The 18,693-nt window shown below is 37.6% G+C and overlaps 2 protein-coding genes across 7 annotated transcripts; both read left to right on the top strand.

The window, feature by feature from the left end:
• The first annotated feature begins 954 nt into the window (after window positions 1-954).
• Window positions 955-7,627, top strand: LOC132854236 (ubiquitin-conjugating enzyme E2 variant 1-like). Its single transcript, XM_060882527.1, has 4 exons — window positions 955-1,069; window positions 2,907-3,055; window positions 4,371-4,496; window positions 6,966-7,627. The coding sequence occupies exons 1-4, from the start codon at window positions 1,009-1,011 to the stop codon at window positions 7,110-7,112; spliced, it is 483 nt and encodes a 160-aa protein (XP_060738510.1). The 5' UTR covers window positions 955-1,008; the 3' UTR covers window positions 7,113-7,627.
• Window positions 7,628-9,551: 1,924 nt separating this feature from the next.
• Window positions 9,552-17,766, top strand: slc52a3 (solute carrier family 52 member 3). Of its 6 annotated transcripts, XM_060882109.1 has the most exons (6): window positions 9,552-9,739; window positions 10,849-11,042; window positions 13,298-13,382; window positions 13,485-14,600; window positions 14,922-15,045; window positions 15,390-17,766. In XM_060882109.1, the coding sequence occupies exons 4-6, from the start codon at window positions 13,585-13,587 to the stop codon at window positions 15,597-15,599; spliced, it is 1,350 nt and encodes a 449-aa protein (XP_060738092.1). In that variant the 5' UTR covers window positions 9,552-9,739; window positions 10,849-11,042; window positions 13,298-13,382; window positions 13,485-13,584; the 3' UTR covers window positions 15,600-17,766. The 6 variants fall into 6 exon arrangements, with proteins under 6 accessions (XP_060738092.1, XP_060738090.1, XP_060738094.1 ...); XM_060882107.1 differs by lacking the exon at window positions 10,849-11,042; XM_060882111.1 differs by lacking the exon at window positions 13,298-13,382.
• The last annotated feature ends 927 nt before the right edge of the window (window positions 17,767-18,693 follow it).

Genomic DNA, 18,693 nt, shown 5'->3' with positions numbered 1-18,693 from the left:
CTTGTGTAAAATGAACAATCACATAATGCCATTGATGTACTGCCTCCATATAGTTCCTCAGGAGCTCACACCACTGAAGGAATTTTCCTATAATTCTTACAATCTTACAACACAATGATAATTTGCATCTTCATGAGCTGCAAAAGTGATTCCTCAGGGTTCTGTGGTTAGTTTAGAGCAATCTTATCTGGAAAGGGCCGGTGTGGGTGCAGGTTTTTATTCCAACCAAACAGAAGCCACACCAGAGTCTACTAAAAGCCAAGAACAACTGATTAAACAGGTGGAATCAGGTGTGGCTTCTGCTTGGTTGGAATGAAAACCTGCACCCACACCGGCCCTTTCCGGATAAGATTGGACACCGCTGTCCTAGAGAGTTTTTATGTCTCTGAAAGGATGGCATCCCTTCCTCTTAGGAGTTGTATACATATTCCACAGAGAAACACATACATTTAAAAAAAAATTCTTTCCCTTAAGAGTGTACAGTAAGCACCGTTCCTTGGAATGCTGTCCATCGCAAGACACCATGCACATTCATACAATTGCACTTGTTTAAAGTAGCTAATCCACATACATGCATGTAGTAAGTTAAGGAAACTCTCAGGAACAAAGGAAAAACATGTGAAACCCCCCAATAAGCCTCTGCAATGCCACCCAGAGAGTAACACTACACAATGGGATAGGTATATGGAAATGTACTTCGAGGTCACGCAACATTTACTTATACACAAGCAACCTCTTTGGATAGTTAAGGGTTCCTATATTTCTGAGGCGGTTTTACTTTAAGCCCTATCTGAAAGGGAAACTTTATTTTGTAGGGTACTGTAAATATATCCTCCAGAGGGAGCAAATCAAATTACCCTTAAGGTTCTTTATCTTTTAGACCTATTAGACATATATATATAATATAATATAATATTTTCAGGTATGTAAAATGAGTCTTGCATGAAATTTACTGAAAATGTCTATTTTTGATCGTGCACGCGCATTTTGCACGTTTTGAGCGCGTCCATGCTTGCGTGCGCGCACTTGTTAACTGTTTATTTCAAAATGGCGGTCGCCGCCGGATCAGGTAAATCATTTCCCTCATTTTTCAGGTCTACTTTAATACATTGTATGAGACGGTTAAAGCGTTAACGAGAACCAGGAGATTAAAGCTGTGTGTTTGTTTTTTTCATGTTTACGATAAGAACATTCACAAAAGTGTAAATGAGCGTCAGTTCCGTTGAGCTGCAGCGCACTTTGCTACTATTAGCAAGGCTACCGGCTAATAGCGGATAAATGAATGTTAGCCTTCTGATTTCTGTCTCTACAAGAAGCCACCTCACATTTCGAATAATGGGCAAATCTCACCTCAACGTGAAGCTGCTTGACAATTAACAGGAGGAAATGATTTCTAAATGAATCGTCAGCTAATTGTCATGTATATGTTGTGCTAGGTTTATTTATTCATCTACCAGCTGCTTTGTCCCTTAAGCTTTGTTGATTGCCAAATTACATTGTTGTCCAGTTTATCCAGTGAATAATACTGGGCGTTGGATCTGTAACTTTTATCATTGACGTTTATTCTTGAGATTGTAAGTAAGCCTTTATTTAAAAGGAAATGCAACAGAACAGATTAATTGCAACATCACTGAGGCACCATTCTGACAATGCGAATGATGTAAGACTTACTGAAATGACGGTTTTTAACCAATTCAGCTTCAATTTTTGTTTCCCAGAAGCATGCATTACAAGCATTTTTTTTCTTTAAGCAGAATACACAGTGCCAGGAGTTTGGCAGAATTCACACAGCTGATTCACATGAGTGCAGTTTACTGCAAAGGCACTGCCCATCTGCAAGCATCTGATATCTTAAATTTAATTATGGGTTTCATTGTGTAACACTACAACAAAGAATTCATCCTGATATGCTCCTTTTAAAAAAAGTTAGTATGATTCAGCAATATCTTACAGGCCCCTGCGTCTTACTCAGCATTTATGGTCGGTCCCTTTCATTTTTTTTTCTTGTCTTGTCTGTCTGGGTTTTAGGTATCTTTGATGAATGCTATATTGCTGCTTGAAATATTATAGATTTCAACACTGAAATAAAAAATCAATATGGAAGAGAAGTCGAAGTCAGCAGCTGCATGTGTCATTGAAATTTGTGGAGTCCCTCTGTGAAAAAGTTCTTGCCAGCCTAGGTGTGAACTATATTACACAAGAGACTTCACATTAAAAGCTTTTAAAAAATAAATCCAAAAAAAAAAAAAAAAAAGCACTGAGGTGCATTGAAGCGTGTATAAATGAAATGCACATACCCTCATGGTGTAGCTTTGTGTTGTGGATGCATACATTGCTGGCTTTACAAAATCGGGGGACTGCAGTGGAATTGTGTGAGAGTTTGTGAAAGACAGATGAGGTAATGCAAATGGCATCCAAGCTTTCTGGGTGATGCTTGTGCAAACTTGCGGTAGGGAGGACGAGATGAATGAAGTGCACCATGGCAAATGCATCTGGCTAATGTTTAAATGAGAATTTCACAGGTTTCTACCTCCTGGGACAGATGCCCTTGAAAGAAATAGTGAAGGTCCTTCATGCCTGCAACAACAAAGAGCTAAGAATGAAAACAGTGCCATTGAGCTGTGTCTGCTACACCATAACCTTGCGTGGCTTTCAGCTAGAACATGATCAGCAGCAGTATCTGGCTTATGAACATGTGAACCATGTTCATTGTAGGAGCACTTGGGGTTCTCAGAGCTTTTTATTGATATTGACTGAATTTATACACTGACTTAGACAATACAATTCCTAAAAAAGCATACAAGATGCTTAAAGTTCCGAATTTGTTGTTAGATTGCTGTGCCATTTCTATCTACTCTTTTAAGCCTGCAGTTCCACAATGTTGTGATGTGTGTTTCCATGGTTAGGCGTGAAGGTGCCACGCAACTTCCGTCTGCTGGAGGAGCTGGAGGAAGGCCAGAAAGGAGTGGGGGACGGAACTGTGAGCTGGGGGCTGGAGGATGACGATGACATGACCCTCACACGCTGGAGAGGCATGATCATCGGACCACCACGGGTAACACTCTGGTGTCATAATCACTCCTATGGTTTATACGCTTATAAAAACATACACAGTTTTGCTGGGTAAAGCACGAACACTATGTCAGCATTAGCTCACAGTAAATATGAAAATGATCAGACCCCTGTAGGCAACTTGCAAGTCAGGCATCTTCTACCATTTCTCTTTTTTCCCGCATTATTGTAAATAGTAGTTTGCAGTTTGACTTTGTTGCACTTATATGGATTGGCATGCATTGTATTAATGTTTTCTTCAGTAGAACCCATTATATTCCACTTACACCCAACAGGACTGTGTATGATAAATACATTTTACTGTTATACAGGTGGCATATCACTTCTCTGATAAGGTTGAGGTGAGAGCTATAGGATTTTATTTGACATTGCCCAGCACAATTGAGAGTTCTTTTTCTCCTTCACTAGCCTTGGTCTGATTACTTTCATACTGTATCACTTAGAAACCGACAGTGTCAAATGGGGTACTCAGTGTGCTTTTAAAGCAGCAGGAAGTGAAATTTCAAGAAGGTGAACATACTGTTCTTATGGAAACTTTATGCTGTAGTTTCTACTTTCTACTAAAGGAGAAGTTCGCTACACAAAAATGTCAATCAGTGTTTCTGTTCAGAAAGACTCGCTTAACATAGATGAATAAACTAAGGAGCCCACACTTTTATTTTCACTTCAGCAACTACCAAGGAAATACGTATATCTGCATTAAGATCATTGCCTAAAGGTGTTATTGATAGTGAGTGTTTCAGTACCAGCAACATCTTAACCTTTCATTTCAACATTTGTTAGAATCAATTTGGTTTCTTTTCTATATCTAACCACAAAGAAAAGCAGTTTTAGAAATTATAAGAGGCATAGTCTGTCTCATTTTACTAATACGCAGTCAAAGTACTCCACCATCACACTTTTTCCAGGGTGACTTTCTTTACTTGTATTTCAGAGATCTTCCCACTGCTCTAGGAATACACTAGACCTTCCCTTGCACTCTCAGACCATGAACTTGTCATACTGATCTGCCAGTCATGAGGAACACTTGTCGCCTGGTTTATAAAGAATGATGAGTCACATCCTCTCTGTCAATCTGACATTTTTGCTATGTACCAAGAAGTTGTGTGAAACGGTGGTTGGACAAACAGCATATCTGATTTTAAATTTTGGCATAAAATAGATTTTTATTTGATGATTGTGACTGTTCCTATTTGCATACAATAAAAAATGGCTTGGTGTAAATGATCATTGTAGCCTTCTCTTGCATGACTCTCTGATTAAAGCACTAACATTTTTTCACCTACTTTTCCTCTTAGACTATCTATGAGAACAGGATGTACAGTCTGAGAGTGGAGTGTGGACCCAGATACCCAGAAACACCTCCGTTTGTGAGATTTGTGACAAAGATCAATTTAAACGGAGTACACAACTCCAGTGGTGTGGTGAGTTTTGTTTTTTTACTTTCCTTAGGAACATGCCGTAATTATTTGTGCGTTTTGATGGAGCCAAATTTTGTTTCACTGCTTACTGACGGAGCCGTTAAAACTTACACAGAAAAAAAAACTGTTTCTTAAACATTTATAAAGTATCCATCAAATTGCTTCAGAGCTGTTTTTGTGGTTTCCATTGTGTAATTACATACCTCCTATATATCAAACAAATAAATACAGTTGTAGATATTAGCAATTTTACTTGTAAAATGATAAAAATATAGATGACTCATCTTGCACTTGGTTCACTTTGGTTCACTATTCTACTTCTGCAGGAATCTACTTCCAATAGATACATCTTTTGACCTAAAAATATGAATAAAAATAAAATGAATATGTTTAAAAAAAGAAATTGATAAGAAGCAAAGTACTTGGGCACCACAAATTACAGAATGTACTACTTTCATGCAGTTACAAGAGATCTATAGTAAGAATTAATAAGCTTTGTGCAACAGTGTGCTGTAATTCTGGCTGATTCCTTTTAGCAAATTATCTGCCATTAGGTTATGATGGTCCCTCTAATGAACTTTCAGATTCCAACTCGCAATAGAGCTTCAATGGGGTTTAAAGTCAGGAGACTGGCAAGGCCATGCATGATATTCCTGAGTTATTTAAGTTGTGTGTTTGGGGTCATTGTTTTGCTGAAATATCCACAATCTAGCACTTACTGTTCTCTCTGCAACAGTCGTCCCTGGAGCTTTCAGGTCATCCTGCTACACTAGTCGAGAAACTGTTGGCTTCTCTCTTACTTTCCTTATCTTTAATCACAGAATGCATTGTGAAATCTTAAGTGTCGTACTTATCTGGGGATGATTATTTGTGGTAACTTTCCACCTGCATATTATCGAATCAGTTATGCTAAGAGGGATGTTTAAGGTCTTGGTAGGTTTGCTTTGTAGGTAAGTCCTGTAGCATTTTTCCTTCAGTTGTTATAATGCTGTTGCTGAAAACTTCAGGAACCATCCAATAACAGCAGCTTGTATAATGAAACCAAGTGCAATTTGCACGTGAACCTTTTTTGCAGCATTTATATTTTGAATTTGATTTATTATTTTGAGAATATATAATTTGAGAGCTTTTACATTTTACTGATAAAGATTTTAACATTTCACACTTTATTGCACATTTTAACGTCTATTGTAGATTTTAGAATTTCACACGATTTTAGAATTTCTTCCTCTACTGCATTTTTTTAAATTTTAGCCTTTGTTTCTGATTTTAGAACGTTGCCTTGTAATGCAGGTTTTAGAATTTCATTTCACCCACTAATGCAGATTCTTGAATTTTAAATTCAAAATTGAGTTCTAATTCTTCACCATCTCTGGGTTTAGAATTTTGTGTTGACTTTTGCAAGTTGCTTATTGAATAAGATTGAATTGAATGTGGCTTGTGCTCTAGTACACACACTAATCTTACAGCTGCAAGTACCTGAGTTTAGATAGACTTTAAGACCATGTCCCAAACCACACTGTGCCCACTAAGCGCGCCAATGGTGTAGTGACATGCTACACTACTGTGATATGAGGACAAAATGACTGTTATTTTGATTAGAGCCTCCTAACAAGAGCTTGTCTTTTACCAACCACCTAGTTATGTTGGCTTTGTAGAAGCCAACATTCTGTTTTCCTATTTAAGCTTAGACAAGAATTTATAAAATTTAATGCGGTCTAGGGCTTTCGGGCCACATGCACCAAATTCGGATATGTTGTAGACCCTGGTCTGAAGTTTGTTGCTATTACTTTTATAAGCGGTCCGAGTACCAGTACTTCCGGTACCAGGTCTCAAAATGGCCTTTTTTTTATGGGAGCCCATAGACTCCCATTATAAACTTTGGAGGTTTATAACTTGGCAAGCTTTCAAACTATCTACACCAAACTCGGCCAGCTCCTTTAAGGTGATTCTCTGAACAACGTTTTAAATTGGTGTACCGACTGGCCTTCCGGTTGTGCCGCAGCCCCGCCCCCAAAATATGCAAAATCAAAAAACTGTTGTACAACATGGACATGTGACATATCAAAACACTCAGAACAATGAGGAGAACTTCCTCAAGAGTATTCGGATGACGTCACATGCTCGTCTCCACTTACCTCCAAATGTTTTGGCACCCTAGCTTTCTGTCTACTTGCTTCCAAAAGTAACACTGACCCTTATGTCTACTCACCTCCAAAAAGCACCGGCCTTTGCGAATACTTGCATCGTCAAAGCCATCATCAAAGTTTGTTGCGACAAACTTTACAAATCTAGTTTGTTTATTAATTCAGATTCAGACATCTTGCCACACTGCAACAAATAAAGCTCAGCGTTTTTTTTAATGGTCCTACAGTAAATTCTGTAAATGCAGTGTGTGTGTTTGTGTGTGTGTTTTATGATTAGTAGTACATAATGGAATGGTGCTGTTACGACGTTTCTCTGTGTGTTTAGGTGGAGCCGAGGGCAGTGTCATCTCTGGCTAAGTGGCAGGACTCCTACAGTATCCGAGTGGTGCTGCAGGAGCTTAGACGACTCATGATGTGCAAAGAGAACATGAAGCTCCCACAGCCGCCTGAGGGACAGATTTACACCAACTGAGACTGTACTATACCACAAATACACACACAAACACGGTCTGCCTTTAGCATTTTGTTTTCTTCTCATTTGTATTCATTTTCATTTCTCTCTCTGATCAGTCATCCTTAAATTCATAATTGTGCAAACTCTTTCTTGCTCTTTGTCTCTTCGTCTTATTATCTCTCTCACACACGTATCCAAACTCCATCTGGAAAGAATCCATGCCTCAACTCGCACACATCCCACTATGTTCCCCTACTTTTCTCATTTTTCTGTATGAAAGATGAGAGATCAGTTCTTTGGTTGTCTTGGGACAAATCATTTGAATACTGTGCATCTTACTAATCTTTTTTTGTTATTGTTTGTTATAAATTCAGATTGTATAATATCATAAATAATCTTATTGAGTGTGACTTGTGGTTGTATTTTTTGTCATTTTCATATCAAAAATCTTTTTGCTTGAGTGCAATTCAGCTCAGCTTTATGCATTGTAATGTTGTTGTAGATGTTCGGTAGTAAAGTCTTGGTATTTGCAATCTGCAGTTGTCAAATGGTATTTAAAACTGGGTAAACATACAATATTTTCTCTCTGAACCACAGAAATCCATACACATTACAGCTAATTGCAAATGTACTTTATTGCATATTGCAGGCAGAAGAAATGTGCTAAAATTAAATAAAAAGAGAAACATTTATTAAAAAGTGCCCAAGAAAGAAAAAATGATTGTGAAAACCATTGAAATACATATTTTTTTACTGAGTAGGCCTGCTTGCACTCATGATTCAAATAGAATTGCTGTATGGATTGACATCATGACAGCTGTGTCTGCACAGGTTTTCTTCATGTTCTCTGGTTTCTTTCAACTTCCCCAAAACATGCTGGTTTGTGAATGGGCAAGAGTACACTGCCACCAGTTGTGTGTGTGTCCTGTGAAACTCTAATATAGGGTTTATTCCTCTCATGCCGAGTGTTCCTTGGTTAAGCTCTGACTGCATTGTAACCCTGTCCAGCATAAAGGGTTTACTGAAGATGAATTAATAAATCAAGAATAAATCAAATATTTAAAACAATTTACTCCTAGCATGATTTATACACAGACCAAGTGCAGTGCTCAAAGATGCCATAATAACTCATTATTTATAGTAGAGTTGTGTTTCTAGAATTTTGTTCACTGAGCTATAACTGTCAGCTTTACTTAATAATTAGTGAGATTTGTTCAGCTAAGACAAAATTTCAACCCAGTTAGTTAAGCCATTTTTTAAAAAGTTTGTGCTTGTAATAAATCAGTTGAAGAGTAAAATCACAACAATTTTAAGTGTCCACTGGGAGAGTGATGTACTGAGGCAATGTTCTATTTCACTCCTCATCTCAAGGTTTGGTGTAACTGAAATCCTGGAATACGCTGTTAGAATTACGATACAAATGATAAAGTTCAGCACCAGAAGGAAATCTACGGTGGCCGAGAAGTGCAAAACACATTAACAAATCCGAAAACAAATTAACAAATCCAAAAACACATTAACAATTCCGAAAACATTAACAAATCCGAAAACAAATTAACAAATCCGAAAACACATTAACAAATCCGAAAACAAATGAACAAATCCGAAAACACATTAACAAATCCGAAAACACAACAAGAAGTCAGATAACCCGGAAGAGGTTGGTATAGTTTGTGATTGGAACACGTACTGATCATCAGACAAGACACCTGTCACTCAAGGTATACATGAAGTTCAACAGTCTGCCGCAGGGAAAAGTTGGAATGGATGGATGGAATGGATTACTGTGGATTGATTCTGTTATTTTCTTATATTTAAACAGAGAACTTTACACATTACACATAAGATTCCATACCTGTATATCTTGAGTGACAGGTGTCTTGTCCAATGATCGGTAAGTTTCCATCCAAAAACGATACCTACCGTTTCCGGGTTGTCTGACTTGTCGTTGTGTTTTCGGATTTGTTAATTTGTTTTCGGATTTAATTTCTTTTCGGATTTGTTAATTTGTTTTCAGATTTGTTAATTTGTTTTCGGATTTGTTAATTTGTTTTCGGATTTGTTAATTTGTTTTCGGATTTGTTAATGTCTTTTCGGATTTGTTAATGTGTTTTCGGGTTTGTTAATTTGTTTTGCACTTCTCGGCCACTGTAGAAATCCTCTGTGGTAGTTTTCTTCACTGCACAGTTATACATAAGCACATGTCCACCTTCAATCAAATGCAAATGCGAAAACAAAAAACAACTGCTTTTGGAATTTCTACTGTAGACAAAACTAATCATCACTTGTCTAATATTTAATCTATAAGCTTGCCATAAAAAAAAAAAAGAAAGTGCACATTCATAAAGTATAATATAGTCAATCTTATGTGGTGCAAGACTGCTGTAAATCGTAGTCATAAAAACAAGGTTAATATTGAATGGAATGCTACACTAGTAATAAAGAAACAGTGTAACAGTGTCAGTTACACTCCTGCAATGCCCCAGAATCCTGTGAACATGTGAGGGCAAAATAAGGCTGTTACTTTGTTGTCCTGAAGAGGTGTTGGAGAATTTCTTTACTTTTGCTGCTGTTAAAACTGAATAGTGAATCAGTGTGACCTCACAAAGGACCTCTGGACTTGGTTCCTTCAAGTAGCTCAAACTGTGAGTAAAGAAATTTATGGATTGAACTTGGAGAAGTGAAAAGGTTGAGGGAAAATAGGAATTGTATAAAGTATAGCTAAATATGTTTATGTATTATGTATCTACACATGCAGTGTGGTAAAACAACGGGAAAAAAACATTTTTCCAATAGAAAAATCCGGTTGAATTTGTCTGAATCAAGCCAAACACTCAACATTTCATGCGCCTTGGCTCATTCAAGATGCACTGACTTTACTGCCTTACCATCGGATCAGGTTTCACAACACAAGATTCTGATTCGAAAATTAGAGGCTCAGAGATTTCTACAGAGGGGTCAAACTTACGTCGAGATGTCGAGTTGTCGCTCTTCAAAGCTCGTAAAATTTAAATCCCCATCGCATTTAAATGCACCAACTAAACTTTCCAAAGGATTTTTTTTTTTTGCTTTATTTTGGCTTTTTAAACTCGGAAATCGCGCCGAACCGAAAACGGGTGGGTTTAAAAAAGAGGTGTGTTTTCAAATCCAGAAAATCATGCTTAAAGTTTTTCCCCTCCTCAAGATAAACTGAACCGATTACACGGTTACCTTCGGACAGCTAGGTATGTAACGACTGGATTGTTGTGTGTTATTTGAGTCTATTTTGTCATTTTAGAGCTGTTTTGTAACCAGGAGGCACTTGCTTTTATCTCTATAAAGGGGAAGCGTCTCAGGCTGGCAGACAGTCATGCACGCTGTGTACTGTAGTTAGAGGTGGGGAGACTCCAAAACAAACTGAAAACTGTTGGATTTGGATGCAGTGAACACCTATAGTGACATAAAAGTCAATAATATGAAGTTTTATAGTTCGGTATCTGAGGAAAACTCATATACAGTGGTGTGCCAACATGCACTCACTTGGCACAGGAGTGTGTACCACTATTAAAACCTCTCTCTAATATCTCTGATACACAAAGGATAAATAAATCTTGAACCAGTCAATGGTGAGATGTTATAAAATAGATTTATGTAGTTTTTAATATATATTTAATAACAATATTTTTTATATACTGTCTAAAATTTGCTGTGCTCCATCCTCTCTTACTCTGATCTGGTTTTATTTATATATATACTTATTTTAACACTTCTGCAGCAATCCAACACGTGTTACCTTTATTTTGGCACCAGAAGTATTGGAATACATCCTGAGAAACCTCAGATATTGCAGAGTGATGCCAACATGTGCCATCATGAAAACAGAAAGGTCCCCCTGGACATTCTTCTACAAAAACCTCTCTTTAATATCTCTGATACACAATGGATAAATCTGGCTTTAAACAGTTAATGGTAAGGAGTTATAAAATTAATTTCTGGAGTATGTAGACTTAAATATGAAGGCTTAGATGGGGCTATTCTCCTTTGAATTGAAATCTTTTGTCAGACGGAATTTGTTTTGATTATTTTGTCTGTGTTCCAGCTTCTCTTACTCTGATCTAATAATAGATATACTTATTTTAGTAATCTCACAAGTATTACCTTTATTTCAGTACCAGAATTATTGAAATATACTTTGTAGTTTTTGAGATATACTCATTTAAATAGAGAATGTTTTTTTTTTTTTTTTGAAAAACAGCCAGGAAAATAGGCTTAGGCCTAAAGGGGTTAATATCCAAAGGCATAGGCACAGGTCAAATATATTGCTTTTGTTACACAGTTTATACAAATGAACCTTAGGTGGAGGCCAGGTGGAGTCCAGCAAGCGGAAGGTACTTTATTTTAGTTTGAAGGTAAGATGATGTTGGAGGTAATACAATTGAAATTGCTCCTGTTTGAATTAGCATGTTGTTTATAGCCTGCAATTTGCTCTCCTGGTTGTTTTAAACATTCTTGTCTCATGAATGACGAATCTAGCCAACACAGTTTTTGTATAGTTTAACACTGACTTTTGCTCTGCTGCTCATAGCTGTGTTACACAAAGTAACAGATTGTGACAAAAGCTATTTCTTCCAAAGATATTTCCACAAATGGTCTTTCAATAAACACTTGTAGAGAGCTTTGTGTTTCCCACCAGTTTTCTGTTTGGTTCTGAAGGACATCACTTTCATCAAAACTTTATCGTAGGGTAAAGGTGATCATTCTGAAGAACAATAAACAAAACCATGGCAGAAAATGCAGTGGCATTTTCTTTAATTTGTCACTTGTTTGAGAGTGCTAAATAAATAGTGTAGAGTGGTGCAATGGGTAGAATTGTTGCCTCACAGCTCCAGGGGCCTGGTTTTAATCCTAAACTTAGGTTACTCTCTAAATATAACGTGCATATTTAGAGAATAGTTGTTTCTCAGTCATCTCATTTTAGGTTACTCGCAACTCCTTACTGCAGAATGTGGTTACTTAGTAATGAGATGTTAATGTCAGTGAAATTGCTCAACTCTATCTTCATAATTACTGGGATTTGTTAGTTTCAATGGAGACAGGGGAGAAAAAGCATGGCATGTCACACACAAGCCCTTATTCCAGAATGAAGTTAATAATTAATGAGGAGACAGGAGACGTAGAAAGGAGACTTTAACTCCACTAGCATCTATAAGAATGATAAACACTGCTTATGCCCTTTCACCTACTTTTGGGGCAGTAATTCAGAGGCTAAATTCACTTTCTATAGGCATGCATGTCAATAATGTTCACATCCAGTATCAGAATGGTGAAAAACGTGACCATTAAAGCATAAAAATCCAGCTAAACTCCAGAAAGTTAAATCAAATAACCACTCTTTGCAACTATGGTGAACAGAAAATCATCTCAGAATGCACAACATCTAGAACCTTCATGTGGGTGAGCTAGAAAATCACATTGGATTCCACACCCTTCAGCCAACAACAGGAATTTGAGGCTTCGGTGGGCACAGACTCTCTGAAACTGGACAGCTGAAGATTAAAATAAAACAAGTGATGTTTTTCTGGAGGCTGTGCTATGTGCAAATACCAGAAATCATCAGTTACTAATATACTTTAACCAGACCATCTAGCACCAACAACCATGCCATGGTCAAAGTCACTCAGAGCCCCAATCTGGTGTTCAGTGTGAACATTAACTGAAGCTCTTGTCCTGTATCTGCATGATTTGATGTATTGAGCAGATGCCACATGATTGGCTTAGTAGATGATTTGAGCAGCGAGACAGGGAAAATAAAAGGCTGAAATATGTAAGCTGTGTATGCCTCATTGCCTTAATTTTTTTGCATTCAGAATTTATTATTTATTTATTATTTATTATATTTAACCATTTTGTGCTACTTTGTTTGACTGTAATAGTCATCTGAACAGAGAGTTCAGCATTCCCTCCCACAGAAGCCTACATCACCTATATTCTGATAGTTAACCTAATCCTCTGCATATGGATGGGGTTTTATGTAGGTTTCTGGAATTTATTTTCAACAATTGTAAAGGATTGGGCTAACCACTTTTCTTTCTGAACAGTAAAATGGTTTATTTTTAAAAGGTTATAGAGTAGTTTTCAGTTTTGACTGAATTTTTTGTGAAGCTACAGAAAGTAAAATTTAGTCTACAATATTTATAAAGAAAATTGTGTTTTTCTTCCTATAGAGTTTGAAACCATGCACCAGCTAAACCCCAGCCTCCTGGTTATTTATGACCATTTTGAACTAGTTGGCACTCCTTGAGCAGCAGTGTAAGCATCTATGTGATGTCCTCTGGGATCACCCTCCCTTCTCTATTCTTAGAAAAATTCTCAAAGGTTGCCGTAATATTTATGTTTCTGCTCTTCTCACAGGAGTCGTGGACCAGTATATTCATGAAGCAAAAAGACAGATATCTACCATACAAAAAACTTCAAAATCATTCCTAAAAATTTCAGACTAGGACATCCCATAATGTCTCTGTATGTCCATGTGTTGGCCTGTGCCTTTGGCCTGGGTTCGTGGGTGGCCGTTAATGGAATGTGGGTGGAGCTGCCACTAATTGTCAATGTTCTACCAGAAAGATGGGAATTACCATCGTACCTTACAGTCATCATCCAGCTGGCCAATATTGGCCCTATCCTAGTTACCCTTGTGCATAAGCTGTATCCAGGTCGGGTACGTGAGAATCTGGTGATCTATGCAATGCTGACTGTTGGTATATTAGCATGCATTCTCCTCACAGTGTTCTGGAAGAAGACAACCGTGATTTTGGGCCAACCTAGAAGCACAGCTTTCTTTATAATCACATTTTTTCTGTCTTTGGTGGATTGCACATCCTCTGTCACTTTCTTGCCTTTCATGATGCAGCTCCCGGCCAGATACATCACCACCTACTTCATTGGTGAAGGATTAAGTGGGTTTTTGCCTGGGTTGGTAGCTCTGGCACAAGGAGTTGGCATGGCCAAATGTGTTAATGTCTCCCAAACATCAGGGAACCTTTCAAACCCGGACCATAATAACTTCACATTGGAAGTTCAGTACATTCCTCCTAACTTCTCCACAGAGATCTTCTTCTCTTTTCTAGTGGTCATGATGTTGATAAGTATTGGTGCTTTTGGCTTGCTAAACCATATCGCTAAGACTTTTACACTTTCTACTGAAGATCTGGTGTCTGAGGCAGGGGCTGTTGTAACAGTCAATGGAGGTCTGGAAGACCAGGCAGAAAGCAATACAGGGAAAAACAGCCAAATTGCTGCCACTGAAGATCAGCCCAAGCATCTGATAATAAAAAGGTATTATTCCTGTTATGAGCTAGCCTTCATCTACTGCATGGTGGTGTGGGTAAATTGTGCCACCAATGGACTACTGCCATCGGTACAGACGTTCTCCTGCATGCCCTATGGGAATATGGTCTATCACCTTTCAGCTTCTCTGTCATCACTTGCTAACCCACTGGCCTGCTTTATCTCCATGTTCGCTCCCAAACGGTATGCTATAATTTCATAATTACTTATGTTATAACAGTGATATTTCCAAATTGACCATATTGGTATTATACACTCTTAGAAGATAAGTGCTCAAGGGTTCTTTGAGCGTTTAACACAATCTTTTTTTAATGGGAAACACTGTATGGCTCACTATCGGGCCCTTGTTGAGGTTTATAACTTTTATCCGTCCAATCTGTCTGTCAGTTGGATAAATAAATAATTGCCCCTTCCTCAATAATCTAATTCCACTCCACAGTAATTACATAATCAGGATATGCTTATAAATTTTTTTCATGTGTGGCATCTCATTCTTTTACATAGCTCACTGTTATTGCTGGGTATTCTGTGCATGCTGGGTACTGGTTGTGGTGGATACAACATGGCTATGGCAATTATGAGTCCTTGTCCGTTGCTGCAAGACTCAGCACTAGGAAAATCTCTAATTGTAAGTCACTTACTCACTGATGAAGCTGACCTCTGCCAAGTTCTGTGATAGACTAATTCATTATAATTCTATAATTCTATTACTATTCTTTACTACTACAAAAATATTTACTTTTTGTACATAAATTAAGATTCAACCTTCGCACAAAGTCTGCAACTTGTCCTTTTTGTTATTCTAGCAAAATGTCAAATGTTTTTTCCCTTGTCCCTTGTACTAATGGTTATGCTCAATGCTATGTTATTAGTAAATAATTATATTGGAGGCACAAGGCAGCATCTGGAACTCAGTATTCTTAAAAATGTCAGTCATCCCGTTCAACATCGTAATGCTTATATGTCTCTTAGGTCTTGTCATGGATTCTTTTCACTGGTCTGCTGAGCTACGTAAAGGTGATGGTGGGAGTCATTCTAAGGGACCAGAGCCACATCGCCCTGGTGTGGTGTGGAGCTGCAGTACAGGCAGGATCTCTAATGGGATCTTTCATTATGTTTCCCCTGGTCAGCGTTTATCATCTGTTTAAGTCAGGGGATATCTGCAACAATAAGTGCATATAATTCTGATGCTTTCCTGTGAGTTTGCATACAAATGTAATGTACAGACAAATGTACACACAAAAACACACATATTCACACCTAGGGGCAATTTATTCCACCAACCTGTACACTTTTGTGAAGCATTCTGAGAGTGGAGCAACCCTTTTTAATTATTTAATAGAAGCCAAATGTGTGAAAGCACGTATTTTACAGTTAAAACAAGTTTAATATTTGACACAGTTTCTAAACGTATAAAACAACAAAACACATTTAGCGTTGCCAAACTATTCCACTGATGGGAATGGAAATCATTTGTACTGTTGTATTTACAATAATGCACTACGTTAACCGGACATTGTTGTTACATTTACCATTTTTAAAATGTAAATTTAAGGCCCCTGACTGAGGCTTTGAATTTGAATGAGATCGAAGTCTCAACAAAACTATAACTTTTAAAGGAACAGTAAAATATACATGGTTGCCAAAGCAATTTTAAGATAATAAACATTATAGTGCACAATATATATCAGTGAGTTTAGAATGTGTGTGTGACTTAGTGAAAAAACACTGCTCAAAGATGACTGAAATATGTGTTCAGGCATCAGAATTTCCATGTGAATAAGCCATGTAAGTGTCTGATGAATTTCCAGACTGTAAATAGGTGTTGTGTGTGCTAAAAAAAAAACCTTCTTCAGAGTTGCTGCAATGATCATCATCATCATCATGGCCTTGATGTAGTCCTGGCCTGAAACAGAAATTTCCCATAGGATTCAAGAATTACTTGAAACCTTTTGCAATAATTAAGTAATTAAGGCTGGAATTTGACATTTTTAGCTTGGTTCCATACTAATCATGGATATGAATGTCACGTTATTAGAAAATATAAACCTGATGTGTTTTTAGAGATGTGTTTAGAGCAGGAGTCTAGAGCTCGTTCTAGAATTTTGAAAAATGAAAAAATCAATTGAAAAAATAATCTTTTATGATTTTACAAAGTGATGGGAATATTTTGGAAGAATATAGCAGCAATCAACATTAACATTGTATGTCACTAAAGCACTTCCACCAGAGACTTGCTGTACCCACAGCATATCTGAATTTACATTTACAGCATTTGGCAGACTCCCTTATCCAGAGCGATGTACAAAATTGCTTTTGAGTCTCTATCATTGAATACATGAACACTGGTTCACTAGGTTACAGATTTAAGATACCATGAGGCTTAAACAATGTTTTTTTTTTTTTAATATATTTTTTAAATACACACCTACAACAAACAGAGAAAAGAAAGTGCTAGTTCAAGTATTTCAGGAAGAGATAGGTCTTCACCCATAGTTTGAAGATAGCCAGTGACTCAGCTGTTCGGACATCTAGGGGAAGTTTATTCCACCACCTCGGTGCCAGAACAGAAAAGAGTCTTGCTGTATACTTACCTCTTATCCTGAGAGATGGTGGAGCAGTGAGCAGTGCTGGTAGCGCTGAGGGAGCGAGGTGCAGTGTGAGGAGTTATAAGAGCTTTGAGGTGAGTGAGCTGGTCCATTTTTGGCTTTGTAGGCAAGCATCAGTGTTTTGAATGTGATGCATGCAGCTAAAGGAAGCCAGTAGAGGGAGCACAGCATTGGGGTGGTGTGTGAGAACTTAGGTTGAAAACAAGTCATGCAGCTGCATTTTGAATCACTTGCAGAGGACAAATTGTGTTCATAGGTAGAAGAACAAGTACCTGAGCAGCCTGAATTGAGCCTTACCCAGATCCACATCAAGTCAGCAGAGTAACTATGTCTCCTGTTTTGACATTTCTTTGTACTGTATTTGAATATAAGCTTGTAATGATGCATGCAAATCCCTTAAGGGTGGTTAGTTTTGACTCTCTTTGGAAACCCTTCAAAGGTTTCAAGTAGATCCCCACGCTGACATGAAGAACTCGTAACTATCTAATATTCAAAGCACCCTCGAAAATCCCTTTTCACTTATAATAGAGACCTGTGGCTGAACAGGGCCCCACATAAATTGTGTTTTATTATTATTATTATTTTTATTATTAACAACAACGACATTAATAATAATGATAATAATAATAAAGATCAAAATGCATAACTGTTTAGAACTTTTTAAACTAATTTTAAATTTTAAGATCATCGTGTTTGAAACAATATAATAAATCCACCACTAGGTGGCAACAAAGAATCACTTTGGTAAGCTCGTCTGACTTTTATTGAATTTTTATAAAGGAGGAAAAAATACAAATGCCTTTCACTGGATGTCTGATCCATTGAAGTGTTAAAGGCTGTGAGGCTGTGGCTTTCTCTGTCTTCCTCCAAATCAAGATGCTGGTGTGATCAAAAGTGTATGTTATGCCGGCTTTAAAAGGAGTGCATGTTAGATATGCTCAGGCAGGCTTTGTGTATAGGGGAATTTTTATATTTATCTTATGTATTTTCCACAGGACTTTTAGTTTACAGGCCAAGCATTAGCTGTTTTAGTGTTTTAATAACCATAAGTAGAAGGTCCTCACTATGATATTAAGACAAGTGTGTGTGTGTCTGTGTGTGTGTGTGTGTGAGCGTGTGTGTGTGTGTGAGCGTGTGTGTGTGTGATAAAGAGAGAGACTGGGGGTCTAATCCCTATTCTCTGGCACTTGTTGACCCAATTACACATTAAGACTATACAGCTCTTACTGCTGTTCTTGTAGACAAAGTCTCGATGGGAACATGCCTCTCTGCTTGAGTGTCCGGTCCACAGCTGTCCTGCTTCCTCTTCCTCATGGGCACATGGGACTGTACAGACTCATGGGAGGTGGGGGTGAAGGAATGGGTGTGACAGACACACTACAAGGAAGAATGGTAGCAACATAGTGACAGATTTGGAATTATGAAAAAAAAAATGCATTCAAAAGAAGCAGTAGAGAAATCAGCCAAAGATTTCAAAAGCAACAGTGCAGTCAAGAACAAGGATGATTAATCTGTATAAAAGCATTAATATGTTGCTTTTGGACTTATAAGATGGGAGCCAACATTGACAGTAGAGCTTCCACTAATCTGGTCATTTCTCATAAGTAAAATATCCTCAGTGTGTGTTGATCCACACCCATTCTCATCTCAATAACAGGTGGATGGAC

Source organism: Tachysurus vachellii, chromosome 11 (assembly GCF_030014155.1).
Source record: "Tachysurus vachellii isolate PV-2020 chromosome 11, HZAU_Pvac_v1, whole genome shotgun sequence".
In the NCBI taxonomy this organism is placed as follows: Eukaryota; Metazoa; Chordata; class Actinopteri; order Siluriformes; family Bagridae; genus Tachysurus; species Tachysurus vachellii.
The sequence above is the reverse complement of the archived record's forward strand: the minus strand, read 5'-3'. Positions and strand labels throughout refer to the sequence as shown.

Coding starts and splice junctions, on each gene's coding strand:
- LOC132854236 (XM_060882527.1), top strand. CDS start 1,009: ATGCTTGCGTGCGCGCACTTGTTAACTGTTTATTTCAAAATGGCGGTC. Junction 1,070..2,906: donor GGCGGTCGCCGCCGGATCAG/GTAAATCATTTC, acceptor TTCCATGGTTAG/GCGTGAAGGTGCCACGCAAC. Junction 4,497..6,965: donor TACACAACTCCAGTGGTGTG/GTGAGTTTTGTT, acceptor CTGTGTGTTTAG/GTGGAGCCGAGGGCAGTGTC.
- slc52a3 (XM_060882108.1), top strand. CDS start 13,585: ATGTCTCTGTATGTCCATGTGTTGGCCTGTGCCTTTGGCCTGGGTTCG. Junction 14,601..14,921: donor TCCATGTTCGCTCCCAAACG/GTATGCTATAAT, acceptor TCTTTTACATAG/CTCACTGTTATTGCTGGGTA. Junction 15,046..15,389: donor CACTAGGAAAATCTCTAATT/GTAAGTCACTTA, acceptor TATGTCTCTTAG/GTCTTGTCATGGATTCTTTT.